Below are 21478 nucleotides of genomic sequence, written 5' to 3'. Positions count from 1 at the left end.
GTATGCAAATTGTCCACACAGTGTTTCTTTCCAGGATAGTTCTCTTTAGCATGAAATGGACAGAGAAGCTCAATATGGTACAGTGTTACTGTGGGAATTTTATTTTTAAGCTTTAAGTCTCGCCACAGTTTAGCCATTTATGTTTCAACAAAACACTCACAGGAGGCGGAAATAATAAAATGAAATGCGTCTGTTCACCTGAATTGGTAAAATTGGGTGTGAAGTGATGTGAGTCAGAAAGAGAGAGGCAGAGAGAAAGACGAGTAGAGAAGGAGAGTAGAAACAGAAGTCCTACCATGTCCGTTCTGATAGTTGGTCCTCCTCTTGTCGTCTGAGCTCATCTTGGATTTGATGTACCACTGACACCTGAGAGACACAATGACACGTTGTCCTTTACAACAAGGAACACCAGATGCTGAAGGAGTTCACCTTGTCCAGAGAGATGAACTACTAAACCAAACGGAGTATCTAGTGGTCTTGTTGGAGAACATTTTCTCTGAGAAACTTGGATCAACACATTTCTATTTGCACTTTCACCAGAGCAGTCATGTGTAACGTGGAATGTGTTTGGGTGTGTGTGACTTTTAAATGTGTTTGCGTGTGTGTGTGTGTGTGTGTGTGTGTGTGTGTGTGTGAGAGACTTGGAATGTGTTTGGGTGTTTGTGTGTGTACACTTGGAATTTGTTTGTGTGTGACTTGGAATGTGTTTCTGCGTGTGTGTGACTTGGAATGTGTTTCTGCATGTGTGTGACTTGGAATGTGTTTCTGCGTGTGTGTGACTTGGAATGTGTTTGTGTGACTTGGAATGTGTTTGGGTGACTTTGGATGTGTTTGGGTGTGTGTTTGATTGATCACTGCTCCTCATACACTCACCAAAAACTTAGACACTGCTCTCTAGAAGAGCCCATCCTCTCTCACACACACACACACACACACACACACACAAACACACAGTGTGGAGAGGATCACAGGTTCACACTCCAGCCAGTCAACTTCATTAGCTTTATCATGCTGGAGGAACAGGATGTAATTAACATCTAGTCTACAGATCTACAGGAGCGAGAGGGAGAGAGACAGGGAGAGAGAGGTACGGTTGATCTATAGTGGTGATTAGATAATTAAGTAGACTATTAACAGACACAGAGGGTGTAGCTGTGGCTGCCATGCCCCTAGGCATGCTGGGAGAGGAGGATGGGGGAGAGAGAGAAAGTGATAGAGACAGAAGAGGTGAGTTAGTGCTGGCACCAGTCTGATAACTACATAAAAGAGCGAGAGAAACAGAGAGTAAGAGAGGGAGGTTACAGCCCCCTCCATGAGCCATTTCACATGTAATAATCATATCAGCACAAATACACACAGACACACAGAAACACACATAGACACACACAGAGACACACACATACAGACACACACACACATACATACAGACAGACACAGACACATAGACAGACACACAGAGGTATGTGTGTGGTATATTTAGTCCAACAGGATGGCTTAGTTCAGAGGCGAGCTAAGAATAGGAGAGGAGAAGAGAGAATCAGGGGCTAGGTTAGACAGTTTTGAGGAGAAGAGAGGAGGGACAGAAAGGAGGACAGAGAGGGGGACATTGATTGCAGTCTTTAGATATAGACAGGGGTCTTGGCTGAAAAGTGAAAGTTCTCCATTGTCCACAACTTTGACATTAAGAAGGTTTAAATGATGCTGATTGGATTTAGACAGAGGGCAAAGCAATCAGAGCACTCATTACTGAGAGAGGAGGGGTCAGTGTGGGAGTACACAAGCCTGAGTGTTAGTGTTAGTGTGTGTGTGTGTGTGTGTGTGTGTGTGTGTGTGTGTGTGTGTGTGTGTGTGTGTGTGTGACCATGGTTTCTCCATAGAGGCAAGCCCAACCAGATCCAGATTGCCAGATCAGAGGGACTATCAAAGTGCTGGATATCTGTGGTTTGCCAGGTTGGGATCCTGCTGTGAGTTCTGAGGCCTGGACATTGACAGAGAAGAAATCACAGCAGAGATAGAGGAGGAGAGGAGAGGGGGAGAAGAGGAGGGGAGAAGAGAGGAGAGAAGAGGAGGAAAGAAGAGGAGGAAGAAGAGTGGAGACTAAATGAGTAAGAGACAAGATTTGTATTTATTTGATTTCACCTTTATTTCACCAGGTAGGCCAGTTGAGAACAAGTTCTCATTTACAACTGTGACCTGGTCAAGATAAAGCAAAGCAGTGCGACAAAAACAACAACACAGAGTTACACATGGAATAAACAAATGTACAGTCAATAACACAATAGAAAATCTGTTTTCTGTGTGTGCAAATTAGGTAAGGAGGTAAGGCAATAAATAGGCCATAGTGGTATAATTACAATTTAGCAATTAACACTGGAGTGATAGATGAGGATGTGCAAGTAGAAATACTGGTGTGCAAAAGAGCAGAAAAACAAAAACAAATATGGGGATGAGGTAGGTAGTTGGTTGGATGGGCTAATTACAGATGGGCTGTGTACAGCTGCAGCGATCGGTAAGCTGCTCTGACAGCTGATGCTTAAGTTAGTGAGGGAGATATAAGTCTCCAACTTCAGCGATTTTTTGCAATTCGTTCCAGTCATTGGCAGCAGAGAACTGGAAGGAAAGGCGGCCAAAGAAGGTGTTGGCTTTGGGGATGACCAGTAAAATATACCTGCTGTAGTGCGTGCTACGGGTGGGTATTGCTATGGTGACCAGTGAGCTGAGATAAGGCAGAGCTTTACCTAGCAAATACGTATAAACTCAGCAAAAAAATAAACGCCCCTTTTTCAGAACCCTGTCTTTCAAAGATAATTTGTAAAAATCCAAATAACTTCACAGATCTTCATTGTAAAGGGTTTAAACACTGTTTCCCATGCTTGTTCAATGAACCATAAACAATTAATGAACATGCACCTGTGGAACGGTCGATAAGACACTAACAGCTTAAGACAGTAGGCAATTAAGGTCACAGTTATGAAAACTTAGGACACTAAATAGGTATTTCTACTGACTCTGAAAAACACCAGAAGAAAGATGCCCAGGGTCCCTGGAGGTTCCGTCATGGTCTGTGGCGGTGGTCTGTGACATCCTCCTCCGTCATGTGGTACCCTTCCTGCAGGCTCATCTTGACACGACCCTCCAGCATGACAATGCCACCAGCCATACTGCTAGTTCTGTGCGTGATTTCATGCAAGACAATAATGTCAGTGTTCTGCCATTGTCAGCGAAGAGCCCGGATCTCAATCCGATCTCAATTCCCCGCAGAAATGTCTGGGAACTTGCAAGTGCCTTGGAGGAAGAGTGGGGTAACATCTCACAGCAAGAACTGGCAAATCTGGTGCAGTCCATGAGGAGGAGATGCACTGCGGTACTTAATGCAGCTGGTGGCCACACCAGATACTGACTGTTACTTTTGATTTTGAACCCCCCTTTGTTCAGGGAAACATTATTCCATTATTCCATTTATGTTCATCACATGTCTGTGGAACTTGTTCAGTTTATGTCTCAGTTGATGAGTCTTGTTGTTCATACAAATATTTGTTAAGTTTTCTGAAAATAAATGCAGTTGACAGTGAGAGGACATTATTTTTTTGCTGAGTTTAGATGACCTGGAGCCAGTGGGTTTGGCGACGAATATGTAGCAAGGACCAGCCAACGAGAGCATACAGGTCACAGTGGTGGGTAGTATATGGGGCTTTGGTGACAAAACGGATGGCACTGTGATATACTGCATCCAATTTGCTGAGTAGAGTGTTGGAGGCTATTTTGTAAATGACATTGCCGAAGTCCAGGATCGGTAGGATAGTCAGTTTTACGAGGGTATGTTTGGCAGCTTGAGTGAAGGAGGCTTTGTTGCGAAATAGGAAGCCAATTCTAGATTTAATTTTGGATTGGAGATGCTTAATGTGAGTCTGGAAGGAGAGTTTACAGTCTAGCCAGACACAAAGGTATTTGTAGTTGTCCACATATTCTAAGTCAGAACCATCCAGAGTAGTGATGCTAGTCGGGAGGGCGGGTGCGGGCAGCGATGGTTGAAAAGCATGCATTTAGTTTTACTAGTGTTTAAGAGCAGTTGGAGGCCACAGAAGGAGTGTTGTATGGCATTGAAGCTCGTCTGGAGGTTTGTTAACACAGTGTCCAAAGAAGGGCCAGATGTATACAGAATGGTGCCATCTGCGTAGAGGTGGATCAAAGAGTCACCCGCAGCAAGAGCGACATAATTGACATATACAGAGGAAAGAGTCGGCCTGAGAATTGAACCCTGTAGCACCCCCATAGAGACTGCCAGAGGTCCGGAAAACAGGCCCTCCGATTTGACACACTGAATTCTATCTGAGAAGTAGTTGGTGAACCAGGCGAGGTAGTCATTTGAGAAACCAAGGCTGTTGAGTCTACTAATACGAATACGGTGATTGACAGAGTCGAAAGCCTTGGCCAGGTCAATTAAGATGGCTGCACAGTACTGTCTTTTATCGGTGGTTATGATATCGTTTAGGACCTTGAGCGAGGCTGATGTGCACCCATGACCAGCTCGGAATAACGGATTGCATAGCGGAGAAGGTACGGTGGGATTAGAAATGGTCAGTTATCTGTTTGTTCACTTGGCTTTCAAAGACTTTAGAAAGGCAGGGCAGGATGGATATAGGTCTGTAACAGTTTGGTTCAAGTGTCTCCCGCTTGAAGAGGGGGATGACCGCAGCCACTTTCTAATCTTTAGGAATCTCAGACGATAGGAAAGAGAGGTTGAACAGACTAGTAATAGGGATTGCAACAATGGCAGCGGATAATTTTAGGAAGAGAGGGTCCAGATTGTCTAGCCCAGCTGATTTGTAGAAGTCCAGATTTTGCAGCTCTATCAGTGCAGTGGGCAGCTGGGAGGAGGTGCTCTTATTCTCCATGGACTTTACAGTGTCGCAAAACTTTTTGGAAATAGCGCCGCAATATGCCGATTTCTGTTTGAAAAAGCTAGCCTTTGCTTTCCTAACTGACTGTGTATATTGGTTCCTGACTTCCCTGAACAGTTGCATATCGCCAGGACTATTCGATGCTAATGCAGTGTGCCACAGGATGTTTTTGTGCTGGTCAAGGGCAGTCAAGTCTGGAGTGAACCAAGGGCTGTTCTTAGTTCTACATTTTTTGAAAGGGGCATGCTTATTTAAGATGGTGAGGAAAGCACTTTTAAAGAATAACCAGGAATCCTCTACTGACGGGATGAGGTCAATATCCTTCCAGGATACCCGGGCCAGGTCAATTAGAAAGGCTTGCTCGCTGAAATGTTTTAGGGAGCATTTAACAGTGATGAGGGGTGGTCATTTGACCGCGGACCCATAATGGACGCAGGCAATGAGGCAGTGATCGCTGAGATCTTGGTTGAAGACAGAGAGGTGTATTTAGAGGGAAAGTTGGTCAGGATGATATCCATGAGGGTGCCCATGTTTATGGATTTGGGGTTGTACCTGCTAGGTTCATTGATAATTTGTGTGAGATTAAGGGCATCTTTAGAATGTTTAGAATGTAGGACGGATGGGGTGTTCAGCATATCCCAATTTAGGTCACCTAACAGTACAAACTCTGAGATTACACAGGGGGCAATCAATTCACATATGGTGTCCAGGGAACAGCTGGGAGCTGAGTTTTTGGTGGCCTTCCAAAGCCAGGATTCAGACACGGCTAGGACATCAGTGTTGGTGAAGTGTGGTAAAGCAGTGAATAAAACAAACTTAGGGAGGAGGCTTCTGATGTTAACATGCATGAACCCAAGGCTTTTACAATTACAGAAGTCAACAAATGATGGCACCTGGGGACATGCAGGGCCTGGGTTAACCTCTACATCACCAGAGGAACAGAAGAGGAGTAGGATGAGGGTACGGCTAAATGCTATAAGAACTGGTCATCTAGTGTGTTCGGAACAGAGAATAAAAGGAGCAGATTTCTGGGTGTGGTAGGATAGATTCAGGGCATAATGTACAGACACGGGCACGGTAGGGTGCGAGTATAGTGGAGGTAAGCCTAGGCATTGAGTGACGATGAGTGAGGTTGCATCTCTGGAGGCGGCAGTTAAGCTAGGTGCGGTCTCCGCATGTGTGGGGGGTGGGGCAAAGGAGCTATCTGAGGTATGTTGAGCGGGACTAGGGCCTCCACAGTCAAATAAAACAATGAGAGCGCCCCTAAACAACAGTATACAAGGCACATTGACATTAGAGAGAGGTATAGAGCAATCACATGTGTTGATTGGGTGAGCAAAGACGACAACAGGTAAGACAACAACAACGGGTACATGGTGATGAATGGGCAGAGCGGGTCAGTTAGCTCCATACAGGGCCTGAGTTCGAGGCTGGGGCAGATAGATAAACAAAATGAAGTACAGTGTTAATGAACAGTCCAGCAGCCATCAGGTGTGTAGCCGAGTGATCATGGGGTCCAATGAGCAGCAATAGATGAAACAGGGAGCTGTTTGGTAGTCGTTACTATGCTAGGCGAGCAGGAGAAAAGCTAGCGGGTCAGGGCTAGCAGATAGTTCTTCACCGACATCCACAACGCAGAGGCCGGTTGAAAGCACATCGGCTGAATTACATCAGCAGACCAGTCGTGATGGATCGGTGGGGCTCCGTGTTGACAAGGGTCCAGGCCAATTGGCAAGAGAGGCATTAGCCACAATAGTCACTCGGTAGCAGCTAGCTAGCTGCGATGATCCAGTGGTCCAGAGCATGCGGCAGGAATCCAGTGATGTAGTGGGGGGAAAAAGCAGTCAGATATGCTCAGGGCTGATATAGTGCTGTGCAGACTGGCAGGTATTATCCGGGCTATCAGGGCTAAAGCGGCTGGTGTCTGAGCTAAAAGGTAAAGACCGCTAGAAGTGTCTAACAATGACTAAATAGCTAGTAGCTAAATAGCTGGCTAGCTGCTGATGGAGGTTCCAGTTATAAGGTCTAAAAAATAGCAGATCCGTACCACATTGGGTGAGACGGGTTGCAGGATGGTATATTTAATCCGAAAATGGAAAAAAAGAGATTGAAATATATTGAAATGTATACAAAAAAAACAAAAACTGAATATTTACACGGGACAAAAACAAACACGTCATACTGCTACGCCATCTTGGATACTCGTCTCATCTCTTTAGATGAGAGAAGAATTGACTGTAGCCTCGCCAGTGATGGGGTCAGTGTGTTGATTAAAGCTCCTTTATCAGACCTGTCTAGCACCACTATCACTGAATCACTGGCTTTGAAAACACACAAAGACTGAACGCACACACAGACAGACACAAACTATTTTTCAAAGGTGTTCTCAAAAAAGGGTGTAAAGGATAGTGCTGTGGCTTTAAAGGCTATTCTAGGATATTCACGAACACTCACGCTCAAAAACACACACACACACGCACGCACACACACACACGCACACACACACACACCTTTCAATATCAAACCCTGCCCAGAGCTTTAATCTAAAAGTCAATGTAATTCAACCTACTCTCTACCCTAATATCCACTGAGTCATTACTACATGCTGAAGCCAGTGTTTCCACTGATAAAAGAGGAGAGAATGAGGAGAGGATGAGAGGAGAAAGTGCAAAGAGACGAAAGAGAGAGGAGCATAGACAGAATGATGAGAGGACAGAGCGGGATCAGAGAGTGAGGAAAGAGAGGGATGAGTGTTGAAAGATAACCCTGAAGTAGAAGTGAAGAGCAGCAGTGTGGGTTTAGAGTACAGAGTTAGGCCCACCCCTACACAGGCCGGACGGTCACCTATACATAGACAGATACACACATGAGGATTGAGGGACAGTCCTGGTTCAACTGGTTCCTGTTTGATGCTACTTATCTAAATTCACAGTACCTCAGCGCACTCCCTTATTTTGAAAGCTTTTCAGAACAGACTTAACACCTACATAGACTGGAAGGTCATTCTCAAAGGTTTCATCACATCCTACTTTTAATTGTTCTTTGGGTACTTTTCAAACTTTTTAAAATGAAGTGTGAAATGCCATTGTATTACTGTATGTCGGCCTCTCAGTACAGAGGGAGCTGTCCACAGTAGTGTGGTGCTGAACTTTCCTACAGCCCTGTCAGTGCTACTGAAGACTACTACATCTCGTTATTTTAATACTTGAATATTTGATGAGGTGTGTTGACGTCAACCGCCTGCATTCAATGGAGAGAGATGCTATGCTTCTAGCCTCATGTCATGAATACTGTATGCATAGGCATCTCAAGACAACTTCGATATAAAGTGTTTTTTCTCAAATTTGCCGGGATGTCATGTGTCCAACTTATATCAGTACACTCGTAGCAACCTAAGCACTCCAAAAAATGTATTTGATCAAATAAACCTACGTAGCAAATAAGTCATTACATTTTTTGCTGACCAAATTCGACACTCTCTCATTGACCTCTACTGTATATAAAAACTCCTCCCTTGGTGAGCGAAAGAAACGGAACAACGCCACCTGCTCGAGAAGTTATCCCTCTTGCTTCGCCTTTTCCTTTCTGGTGCTGTCCATGGTGCTGAACTGTCCAAGGTGCTGAACTATCCTATAGCCCTCTCAGTGCTCCAGAAGTCACATCATTTAGTGCTGTCCATGGTGCTGAGCTGTCCATGGTGCTGAACTATCCTACAGCCCACTCTGTAGTGCTGACCTACTAGTCCCTTGGGACATCTCCCAAGAACCTAAGTGTGTGTGTGTGTGTGTCTTACCGTCCGGTGATGAGGAAGAAGAGGGTGAGGATGATGAGGAGAGTGAAGCCTCCCACGGCTGCCGTGACGATCACCAACACCTGACCCTGGTCTGACGCCATGTCCGACGCTACGAGGAGGGGACAAATCAATTGATTGATTATTATCTGGACGTATTAAGTGATTTACAGTATAGACATACAGCCATATCACTGGAAGAGAGATGACATCACAAAAACAAGATACATTCACATGTTAAGTCAGAAGAAAGTCATAAGACAATTACTATACCACTTTTAAAACATTTTATCAAATCAGACTGAGGAGAGAAAAGCACTTTTATTAGTAATAATTGATATTATTAGTATTAATTCATTTGAAATGAATATGGAGAGATTGATGAACTCTTTGTCTGAAAGACAACCATTCTATTTTAAAAGGAATCATTCATATGATTGGTGCCATTTCATTAATATTATTCATTCATGAAATTGTGATTTAGTCTCTGATCATTTGCCAAAATTAGCCACATTTGATATTCATTATTTTCCCTTCTCTCTGTTTCTTCACAGGGCTAACGAATCCCACATAATTGAAAGATGATTGCTATTAGCAAAATGTATTTCTACAAAATTTTACACTTAATGAATATGAATTGGAGATCAGGATGCGTAGCCCCCAACCCAGACGTGACAGCATTTGTGTGCCCGCAAGTATGCGTGGATGTGTGAGGATCGGTGCCAATATGTTTGTAAGTGTGTGTGTGAACGCTTGAATGTGTGAAGGTCGGAATGTGTGTGTGTGTGCGAGAGTGTATATGTAGCTGGGGTCTGGACAAAGATAATTGCCAGTCAGACGGAGGAGAGAGGAACACAGCTGATCAGAGGGGTAGATGACTTCACAGGACGGTTCTCCTGACCAGGAGTTCACACACACTCTGAAGCCTAACTAAGCAGTCGGGCTGGATTGACGCTAATGAGACCGAGGCCTGTGTGGATGTGTGTGAAAGGGTTGAATCTAAAGACCACTTGAGTTTTTCCACATTTTGTTATGTTACAGCCTTTTTCTAAAATGTATTAAACACTTTTTCCCTCATCAATCTACACACAATACCCCATAATGACAAAGCAAAAACTGTTTTTTTAAGAAAATGTAGCAATTTATTTTTTACCCCGGAAATAACACATTTACATAAGTATTCAGACCCTTTACTCAGTACTTTGTTGAAGCACCTTTGACAGCGATTACAGCCTCGAGTCCTCTTGGGTATGACACTACAAACTTGGCACTCCTGTATTTGTGAAGCTTCTCCCATTCTTCTCTGCAGATCCTCTCAAGCTCTGTCAGTTTGGATGGGGAGCGTCACTGCACAGCTATTTCCATGTCTCTCCAGAGAGGTTTGATCAGGTTGAAGTCCGAGCTCTGGCTGGGCCACTCAAGGACATTCAGAGACTTGTCCCGAAGCCACTTCTGTGTTATCTTGGCTGTGTGCTTAGGGTCGTTGTCCTGTTGAACCTGATGAACCTTCGCCCTAGACTGAGGTCCTGAACTCTCTTGATCAGGTTTTCATCAAGGATCTCTGTACATTGCTCCGTTCATCTTTCCCTCGATCCTGACTAGTCTCCCAGTCCCTGCTGCTTAAAAACAACCCCACAGCATGATGCTGCCATGATGATTTTCACGAAGCGGATCCTGTGTTCTGCCTTTCAACCAGGACAACAGAATGGATCCTGTGCGGCGACCCAAAAAAACGACTCCGTAAAAGAGGGAAACGAGGCGGTCTTCTGGTCAGACTCCGGAGACGGGCACATCGTGCACCACTCCCTAGCATTCTTCTCGCCAATGTCCAGTCTCTTGACAACAAGGTTGATGAAATCCGAGCAAGGGTAGCATTCCAGAGGGACATCAGAGACTGTAACGTTCTTTGCTTCACGGAAACATGGCTCACTGGAGAGACGCTATCGGAGGCGGTGCAGCCAGCGGGTTTCTCCACGCATCGTGCCGATAGAAACAAACATCTTTCTGGTAAGAAGAGGGGCGGGGGCGTATGCCTTATGGCTAACGAGACATGGTGTGATGAAAGAAACATACAGGAACTCAAATCCTTCTGTTCACCTGATTTAGAATTCCTCACAATCAAATGTCGACCACATTATCTACCAAGAGAATGCTCTTCGATTATAATCACAGCCGTATATATCCCCCCCCAAGCAGACACATATATGGCTCTGAACGAACTTTATTTGACTCTTTGCAAACTGGAATCCATTTATCCGGAGGCTGCATTCATTGTAGCTGGGGATTTTAACAAGGCTAATCTGAAAACAAGACTCCCTAAATTTTATCAGCATATCGATTGCGCAACCAGGGGTGGAAAAACCTTGGATCATTGTTACTCTAACCACCGCGACGCATATAAGGCCCTGCCCCGCCCTCCTTTCGGAAAAGCTGACCACGACTCCATTTTGTAGATCCCTGCCTACAGACAGAAACTAAAAAAAGAAGCTCCCACGCTGAGGTCTGTTCAACGCTGGTCTGACCAAGCTGACTCCACACTCCAAGACTGCTTCCATCACGTGGACTGGGAGATGTTTCGTATTGCGTCAGATAACAACATTGACGAATACGCTGATTCGGTGTGCGAGTTCATTAGAACGTGCGTTGAAGATGTCGTTCCCATAGCAACGATTAAAACATTCCCTAACCAGAAACCGTGGATTGATGGCAGCATTCGCGTGAAACTGAAAGCGCGAACCACTGCTTTTAATCAGGGCAAGGTGACTGGTAACATGACTGAATACAAACAGTGCAGCTATTCCCTCCGCAAGGCTATCAAACAAGCTAAGCGCCAGTACAGAGACAAAGTAGAATCTCAATTCAACGGCTCAGACACAAGAGGTATGTGGCAGGGTCTACAGTCAATCACGGACTACAAGAAGAAAACCAGCCCAGTCACGGACCAGGATGTCTTGCTCCTAGGCAGACTAAATAACTTTTTTGCCCGCTTTGAGGACAATACAGTGCCACTGACACGGCCTGCAACGAAAACATGCGGTCTCTCCTTCACTGCAGCCGAGGTGAGTAAGACATTTGAACGTGTTAACCCTCGCAAGGCTGCAGGCCCAGACAGCATCCCCAGCCGCGCCCTCAGAGCATGCGCAGACCAGCTGGCCGGTGTGTTTACGGACATATTCAATCAATCCCTATACCAGTCTGCTGTTCCCACATGCTTCAAGAGGGCCACCATTGTTCCTGTTCCCAAGAAAGCTAAGGTAACTGAGCTAAACAACTACCGCCCCGTAGCACTCACTTCCGTCATCATGAAGTGCTTTGAGAGACTAGTCAAGGACCATATCACCTCCACCCTACCTGACACCCTAGACCCACTCCAATTTGCTTACTGCCCAAATAGGTCCACAGACGATGCAATCTCAACCACACTGCACACTGCCCTAACCCATCTGGACAAGAGGAATACCTATGTGAGAATGCTGTTCATCGACTACAGCTCGGCATTCAACACCATAGTACCCATAGTACCCTCCGACCCTGGGTCTCGACCCCGCCCTGTGCAACTGGGTACTGGACTTCCTGATGGGCCGCCCCCAGGTGGTGAGGGTAGGCAACAACATCTCCACCCCGCTGATCCTCAACACTGGGGCCCCACATGGGTGCGTTCTGAGCCCTCTCCTGTACTCCCTGTTCACCCACGACTGCGTGGCCACGCACGCCTCCAACTCAATCATCAAGTTTGCAACAGTGGTAGGCTTGATTACCAACAACGACGAGACGGCCTACAGGGCGGAGGTGAGGGCCCTCGGAGTGTGGTGTCAGGAAAATAACCTCACACTCAACGTCAACAAAACTAAGGAGATGATTGTGGACTTCAGGAAACAGCAGAGGGAACACCCCCCTATCCACATCGATGGAAAAGTAGTGGAGAGGGTAGCAAGTTTTAAGTTCCTCGGCATACACATCACAGACAAACTGAATTGGTCCACTCACACAGACAGCATCGTGAAGAAGGCGCAGCAGGGCCTCTTCAACCTCAGGAGGCTGAAGAAATTCGGCTTGTCACCAAAAGCACTCACAAACTTCTACAGATGCACAATCGAGAGCATCCTGGCGGGCTGCATCACCGCCTGGTACGGCAACTGCTCCGCCCACAACCGTAAGGCTCTCCAGAGGGTAGTGAGGTCTGCACAACGCATCACCGGGGGCAAACTACCTGCCCTCCAGGACACCTACACCACCCGATGTTACAGGAAGGCCATAAAGATCATCAAGGACAACAACCACCCGAGCCACTGCCTGTTCACCCCGCTATCATCCAGAAGGCGAGGTCAGTACAGGTGCGTCAAAGCTGGGACCGAGAGACTGAAAAACAGCTTCTATCTCAAGGCCATCAGACTGTTAAACAGCCACCACTAACATTGAGTGGCTGCTGCCAACACACTGACACTGACACTGACTCAACTCCAGCCACTTTAATAATGGGAATTGATGTAAAATATATCACTAGCCACTTTAAACAATGCTACCTAATATAATGTTACATACCCTACATTATTCATCTCATATGCATACGTATATACTGTACTCTATATCATCTACTGCATCCTTATGTAATACATGTATCACTAGCCACTTTAACTATGCCACTTTGTTTACATACTCATCTCATATGTATATACTGTACTCGATACCATCTACTGTATCTTGCCTATGCTGCTCTGTACCATCACTCATTCATATATCTTTATGTACATATTCTTTATCCCCTTACACTGTGTATAAGACAGTAGTTTTGAAATTGTTAGTTAGATTACTTGTTGGTTATTACTGCATTGTCGGAACTAGAAGCACAAGCATTTCGCTACACTCGCATTAACATCTGCTAACCATGTGTTTGTGACAAATAAAATTGGATTTGGATTTGATTTGCCACCACCAAACTTCAACGTAGGAATGGTGCCAGGTTTCCTCCAGACCTGATGCTTGGAATTCAGGCCAAAGAGTTCAATCATGGTTTCATCAGACCAAATAACCTTTTTTCTCATGGTGACAGTTTTTAGGTGCCTTTTGGCAAACTCCAAGCTGGCTGTCATGTGCCTTTTATTGAGGAGTGGCTTCTGTCTCGCCACTCTACCATAAAGCCCTGATTGGTGGAGTGCTGCAGAGATGGTTGTCCTTCTGGAAGGTTCTCCCAACTCAGAGTGACCATCGGGTTCTTGGTCACCTCCCTGACCAAGGCCCTTCTCCCCCGATTGCTCAGTTTGTCCGGGCGGCTAGCTCTAGGCTGAGTCTTGGTGGTTCCAGACTTCTTCCATTTAAGAATGATGGAGGCCACTGTGTTCTTGGTGACCTTCAATGCTGCAGACATTTTTTGGTACCCTTCTCCAGATCTGTGCCTCAACACAATCCTGTCTTGGCGTTCTACGGACAATTCCTTTGACCTCATGGCTTGGTTTTTGCTCGGACATGCACTGTCAACTGTGGGACCTTATATAGACAGGTCTGTGCCTTTCCAAATCATGTCCAATCAATTGAATTTACCACAGGTGGACACCAATCAAGTTGTAAAAACATCAAGCATTAGCAATTGAAACAGGATGCAGCTGAGCTCAATTTCGAGTGTCAAAGCAAAAGGTCTGAATACTTATGTAAATAAGGTATTTATGTTTTTATTTTTTATAAAGTAGCAAACATTTCTAAAAACCTGTTTTTGCTTTTCATTATGGGGTGGTGTGTGTGTAGATTGATGTGATGTTTCATTTATTTCATCCATTTTAGAATAAGGCTGTCACGTAACAACATGTGGAAAAAGTCAAGGGCTCTGAATACTTTCAGAAGGCACTGTAGATGGGGAAGGAAGAGGTTAGATAGGAGGAGAGGCAGAACAGGTATGGAGAGGGCGGGGACAAGCAGAAAGGGATACAGGGGAGAGAAGGGAGGGAGGTAAGGAGGGGAGGGAGGGAGAGGGTATTTTCTCCTTGATTAAAGGGCAGAACAAAGGCAGGCCATGACTGTCTGATCCACTAGATAAAGAAAGCTCTTCAGCTAGATAGATGAGGGGGGAAAGAGGAGGAGAGGAGGAGGAGATAGGAGACACCACTGAGGCCAGATCAGTGGTTGGAGTGGACTGGTGCTGACTGACCAGTATAGAGAACCTACACCTCTATATTTCTACTGCTTGAGTTCTGGCACCTCTAAGATAAAAAACCCTGGTACAGTAAAAATTAACCCCTTTAAGAACTGACCAAGTATATAGGACAGAACCACAAACACAGGTCTGTATGTTAGTATTCAGCATGGCTTTATTATCCCCGTGGGAACACTTTGGTTGTGGTTCTGTGTATACATAAAAACACACAATAAAGCATAGAAAAAACATACACAGACAATAAATACAGGTAGAAAAGTGCATGAGCGATCAATGACTCATCTGTACACCCTATACATCAGTACACTCTGTCAACTTCAATGTCAGCTGTAAAGCCTCTCTAAAAGGCAATATAAATACAAACAACATCACCAAGTTCATGCATTTATCTTTTCATTGATTACATCTAGGGTTAAGTGTTAGGGGTCATGAAACAGACAGAGAGGGCGGTATGAGGTACTCACTGTCGTCCGTGGTCTCATACTCGTATTTGGGGCTGTAGGCGCTGTGTCCAGCGGAGGTGCGTGTTCTCAGGCTGAAGACATAGCAGGTGGAAGGCTTTAACCCTGTGATGATCACACTGGGGGCTTTGGTCCGCGTCGACGAGTAGCTCAACTCCTCATGTTCCTTCTCGTAGTACTTGACCTCATAGTCGACCACCAGGAGGGAGATCTGTTCTGGCTCCAGCCACGACAGGGCAATGCTGTTCTGAGATGCCCAGTCCTTCTTCAGCATGCCCACCATAAAGGGACCTGGAGGGAACAATCAGAGAGAATATTAGAGGTCAGGTGTTCAACTACTAACATCAAATAAAATTTTATTGGTCACATACACATGTATAACAGATGTTATTGTGGGTGTAGCGAAAATTCTTGTGCTTCTAGTTCCAACAAGTGCAGCAATATCTAACAAGTAATATCTAACAATTCCACAACATATACCCAATACACACAAATCTAAGTAAGGAATGGAATTAAGAATATATAAATATACTGTACGTCCCCAAAAAATTCTGGCCTAAAACGATGTAAGGAATAATACATAAAAAACGAAATACTGCAAAGTTTCCTCAGAACTAGAAGCGAGGCAGCCCTCTCTGTTGGTGCCATCTTTCCATTTAATCTGAGTAGTGATGGAAGGCTGACACCAGCTTCTCATCATCTGCTTCATCATTTTACAGGAAAGGCTTTGCTTTCCTAGAGATAAGCCTGGAGCATCCAATTATCTTAATATCAAATATTAGGGGTTTTACGGTCATACTAGCGTCTGTGGATCCTCCAGTGACAACAGGTCTACCTGGGAGATTCGGTTAGTTAGCTGTGTTGATATAAATCATATTAGTCGTGTGTTGATTACATTAGTGCTGAGTAAATATTGTCCCAGGGCTGGACTACAGCCACCGGCAGGTGATATCAGCCTCTCACTAATTAATATCCTATTAACTCAACATGGTAAACAGTTCGCTAAGATTTATCTACATAAATACCGGTGTTATTAAAACCTTTCAAAATAGATGGTGAACACTTTCTTTTTAGGGATGTCAAACTGTACTGTGTATCGGCCAAGGTAGGGGGTAGGTTATGACGGCAAGAAGATTTCAAATAGGTGCAGGATTTATTGGAAAAAAGGAGCAGAGAGGAATCATCAATCATTAGAAGAAAGACACGTTAAGTGGCTTTAGTCAGCCCTGACTTGACATAGAATACCATACACACCTTGTCCCCTCCTTCTCATCCCAAAAGCGGAAACAAACTGATTTAGATACCCTATGTGGCGGGAAGCCAGTGGAATATACTATCCCCATTTATAAACAAGTGGTGTCAGGTAGGCCTTAATAGTATGCTATCGCCCACATTTGCCTTACATTACCATGCGGGCACAAAATGACTCAATACAGGAATGTGGGCCTGAAAAATGACAAGTAAATATCAGTAAAGGAAAACAGGACAATTACAAACTCTTCTCAAAAGTGAACTAACCCGTACCCACAGTGTGATGATTAAAACTCCTCTGTTTATTTCAGCTCCATCAGTAACTGGACTGATGGATGTTTCCTACAGTCATATCACCTTCATGTCGAGGCTGCATTTCCAGCAGGCAGTTTAGTGCTGTGAGCTTAAACTAATTCTGCCTCCTGATCTATTTCAATGCTTGGTTTGTTCTTAATAATGAAGAATATAATAGCCTTTCAGGCTAGTAAGGCTTCCCAAATGTAAGCTAAAATTGAACAACAACATAATATCATGGCTGATTGAAATTAGCTGATTTATTTTGCATAATGAGTCAGCTGAAAGGTCACTTCATTTACACACACACACACACACACACACACACACACACACACACACACACACACACAAAATAATTATCATAACATCGACAGAAACACATACATAAAGCTGACAACTTATTAGGCTAACATTACTTTACATAGTAGGCTACATGTCACATCATTAATGTTGTGGTATGTGTGCGTTTGTACTTGTGTGTGTATGTTGTTATTTTTGTTCCTGGAAATACCCCATTCATCTCAATGGGGTGTTATCACCCACAAACCTGTAGATAAATAACATCTAAGTGAGCAGATGACCCTGTCCACACTAGTGTTGCACGGTATACCGTACCACGCCTTTTATAAAATGTTTATAAGTTTAGTACATTTTTATTGAACCGGTCCAATAATATCCACTTCACTTTCATGTATTTATTTGTATTTCCCCTTTATTTAACTAAGCACATATCAGGTGTGGCAGCTGTAAATCAGCCAACCGTATCCCATACCAGCCCTCACTTACCTGCTTCTCTCCATCCGCTCCTCATGCACATCTATTCCTCTGTCAGTTGTTAAATAGAATTTAGCCTTGATTGCGAGCGAGGATGGAGACCCTGATCAGTCTTCTGTTGTTACATTGGAGCAGTGCACAGAGTGAGCCAGGTTGATACATTGTATATCATTTCATCCCAGATATAACAAAGAGCACCGTCCAGTCTGAGGCGTTTGTTTGCAACTTCACTGTCATACAGCAGTGGGAAAGAGGAAAGACGCAGGAATACTTGCAGCTTTACAGCCAAGACAAGGGCTTGTCTCAAACGGCTAAAATATCACTCCTATAACTGGAGCCTTTTTCTATCTTCCTGTGCGATTTGGAGTGTATTTGATAGAATTTCACAAACCAAGTCATGGGCTGTTTGAAACTAATCCCGGGTTGCTATTTATTGGTATGATAACAAACAACGTTGTTCAGTCATGTTACCTAGCTAGCTAACAACCTGGTAACTTGACAATTGGTTTAGGGACATTTGATTGGCACAGAAAAAGGGTCTGCTACTCACGAGACATGCTTCAAAGGTAGTATTCATATAGACATAACTATATGAACCAAAATATAAACGCTTCAAAGGTAGTATTCATATAGACATAACTATATGAACCAAAATATAAATGCTTCAAAGGTAGTATTCATACCAACCATGTGAGAAAAAGTATATACACTGAACCAAAATATAAACGCAACATGTAAAGTGTTGGTTTCGTGTTTCATGAGCTGGAATAAAAGACCCCAGAAAAGTTCCATTCACACAAAAAGCTTATTTCTCTCAAATGTTGTGCACAAATGTGTTTACATCCCTGTTACTGAGCAGTTATCCTTTGCCAAGATAAACAGGTGTGGAATATCAAGAAGCTGAATAAATGCAACTTGTGCTGGGGACAATAGAAGGCCACCATAAAAATGTGCAGTTTTGTCACACAACACAATGCTACAGATGTGTCAAGTTTTGAGGGAGCAATTGGCATACTGACTGCAGGTATGTCCACCAGAGCTGTTGCCAGAGAATTGAATGTAGATTTTTCTACCATAAGTCCGCCTCCAACGTCATTTTAGAGAATTTGGCAGTACGTCTAACCGGCCTCACAACCTCAGACCAAGTGTAACCACATCAGCCCAGGACCTCCACATCCGGCTTCTTCACCTGCAGGATCATCAGACCAGCCACCAGGGCAGCTGATGAAACTGTGGGTTTGTACAAATGAAGAATTTCTGCACAAACTGTCAGAAACCGTCTCTGGGAAGCTCATATGCATGCTCATCGTCTTCACCAGGGTCTTGGACTGACTGCAGTTCGGCTTTGTAACAGACTTCAGTGGACAAATGCTCACTTTCCATGGACACTGGCACACTGGATGAATCCCAGTTTCAACTGTACTGGGTATATGGCAGACAGCGTGTATGGCGTCGTGTGAACAAGCGGTTTGCTGATGTCAACATTGTGAACAGAGTGCCCTATGGTAGCTGTGGGGTTATGGTATGAGCCGGCATAAACCACACAATTGCATTTTATCGATGGCAATTTGAATGCACAGAGATACCATGACGAGATGTACTTCCGGCGCCGACAGAGATGGCCGCCTCGCTTCGCGTTCCTAGGAAACTATGCAGTTTTTTGTTTTTTTACGTGTTATTTCTTATACTAGTACCCCAGGTCATCTTAGGTTTCATTACATACAGTCGAGAAGAACTACTGAATATAAGATCAGCGTCAACTCACCATCAGTACGACCAAGAATATGTTTTCCGCGACGCGGATCCTGTGTTCTGCCTTACAACCAGGACAACGGAGTGGATTCCATGCAGCGACCCAAAAACGACTCAGAAAAAGAGGGAAGCGAAGCGGTCTTCTGGTCAGACTCCGGAGACGGGCACACCGTGCACCACTCCCTAGCATTCTTCTTGCCAATGTCCAGTCTCTTGACAACAAGGTTGATGAAATCCGAGCAAGGGTAGCATTCCAGAGGGACATCAGAGACTGTAACGTTCTCTGCTTCACGGAAACATGGCTAACTGGAGAGACGCAATCCTGAAGCGGTGCAGCCAGCGGGTTTCTCCACGCATCGCGCCGACAGAAACAAACATCTTTCTGGTAAGAAGAGGGGCGGGGGCGTATGCCTTATGGCCAACGTGACATGGTGTGATGAAAGAAACATACAGGAACTCAAATCCTTCTGTTCACCTGATTTAGAATTCCTCACAATCAAATGTAGACCGCATTATCTACCAAGAGAATTCTCTTCGATTATAATCACAGCCGTATATATCCCCCCCCAAGCAGACACATCGATGGCTCTGAACGAACTTTATTTAACTCTTTGCAAACTGGAATCCATTTATCCGGAGGCTGCATTCATTGTAGCTGGGGATTTTAACAAGGCTAATCTGAAAACAAGACTCAATTTTATCAGCATATCGATTGCGCAACCAGGGGCGCATATAAGGCCCTGCCCCGCCCCGCTTTCGGAAAAGCTGACCACGACTCCATTTTGTTGATCCCTGCCTACAGACAGAAACTAAAACAAGAGGCTCCCACGCTGAGGTCTGTCCAACGCTGGTCTGACCAAGCTGACTCCACACTCCAAGACTGCTTCCATCACGTGGACTGGGAGATGTTTCGTATTGCGTCAGACAACAACATTGACGAATACACTGATTCGGTGTGCGAGTTCATTAGAACGTGCATTGAAGATGTCGTTCCCATAGCAACGATTAAAACATTCCCTAACCAGAAACCATGGATTGATGGCAGCATTCGTGTGAAACTGAAAGCGCGAACCACTGCTTTTAATCAGGGCAAGGTGTCTGGTAACATGACTGAATACAAACAGTGCAGCTATTCCCTCCGCAAGGCTATCAAACAAGCTAAGCGCCAGTACAGAGACAAAGTAGAATCTCAATTCAACGGCTCAGACACAAGAGGCATGTGGCAGGGTCTACAGTCAATCACGGACTACAGGAAGAAATCCAGCCCAGTCACGGACCAGGATGTCTTGCTCCCAGGCAGACTAAATAACTTTTTTGCCCACTTTGAGGACAATACAGTGCCACTGACATGGCCTGCAACGAAAACATGCGGTCTCTCCTTCACTGCAGCCGAGGTGAGTAAGACATTTAAACGTGTTAACCCTCGCAAGGCTGCAGGCCCAGACGGCATCCCCAGCCGCGCCCTCAGAGCATGCGCAGACCAGCTGGCCGGTGTGTTTACGGACATATTCAATCAATCCCTATACCAGTCTGCTGTTCCCACATGCTTCAAGAGGGCCACCATTGTTCCTGTTCCCAAGAAAGCTAAGGTAACTGAGCTAAACGACTACCGCCCGTAGCACTCACATCCGTCATCATGAAGTGCTTTGAGAGACTAGTCAAGGACCATATCACCTCCACCCTACCTGACACCCTAGACCCACTCCAATTTGCTTACCACCCAAATAGGTCCACAGACGATGCAATCTCAACCACACTGCACACTGCCCTAACCCATCTGGACAAGAGGAATACCTATGTGAGAATGCTGTTCATCGACTACAGCTCGGCATTCAACACCATAGTACCCTCCAAGCTCGTCATCAAGCTCGAGACCCTGGGTCTCGACCCCGCCCCTGTGCAACTGGGTACTGGACTTCCTGACGGGCCGCCCCCAGGTGGTGAGGGTAGGCAACAACATCTCCTCCCCGCTGATCCTCAACACTGGGGCCCCACAAGGGTGCGTTCTGGGCCCTCTCCTGTACTCCCTGTTCAACCACGACTGCGTGGCCACGCACGCCTCCAACTCAATCATCAAGTTTGCGGACGACACAACAGTGGTAGGCTT

General features: G+C 45.1%; 1 protein-coding gene across 1 annotated transcript in view; it reads right to left on the bottom strand.

The window, feature by feature from the left end:
- The window catches only part of LOC112235859 (ephrin type-A receptor 6-like), a 214589-nt gene that overhangs the window by 18840 nt on the left and 174271 nt on the right, over positions 1-21478 (bottom strand). Inside the window, exons 8-10 of the mRNA XM_042306434.1 lie at positions 15301-15588; positions 8695-8803; positions 296-366 (exon numbers count right to left, since the gene is read on the bottom strand). Of these exons, the coding sequence (XP_042162368.1) occupies positions 296-366; positions 8695-8803; positions 15301-15588 (468 nt within the window). The remainder of the gene's footprint in view (positions 1-295; positions 367-8694; positions 8804-15300; positions 15589-21478) is intronic.

Source organism: Oncorhynchus tshawytscha, linkage group LG26, assembly GCF_018296145.1.
Source record: "Oncorhynchus tshawytscha isolate Ot180627B linkage group LG26, Otsh_v2.0, whole genome shotgun sequence".
Lineage (NCBI taxonomy): Eukaryota > Metazoa > Chordata > Actinopteri > Salmoniformes > Salmonidae > Oncorhynchus > Oncorhynchus tshawytscha.
The sequence above is the reverse complement of the archived record's forward strand: the minus strand, read 5'-3'. Positions and strand labels throughout refer to the sequence as shown.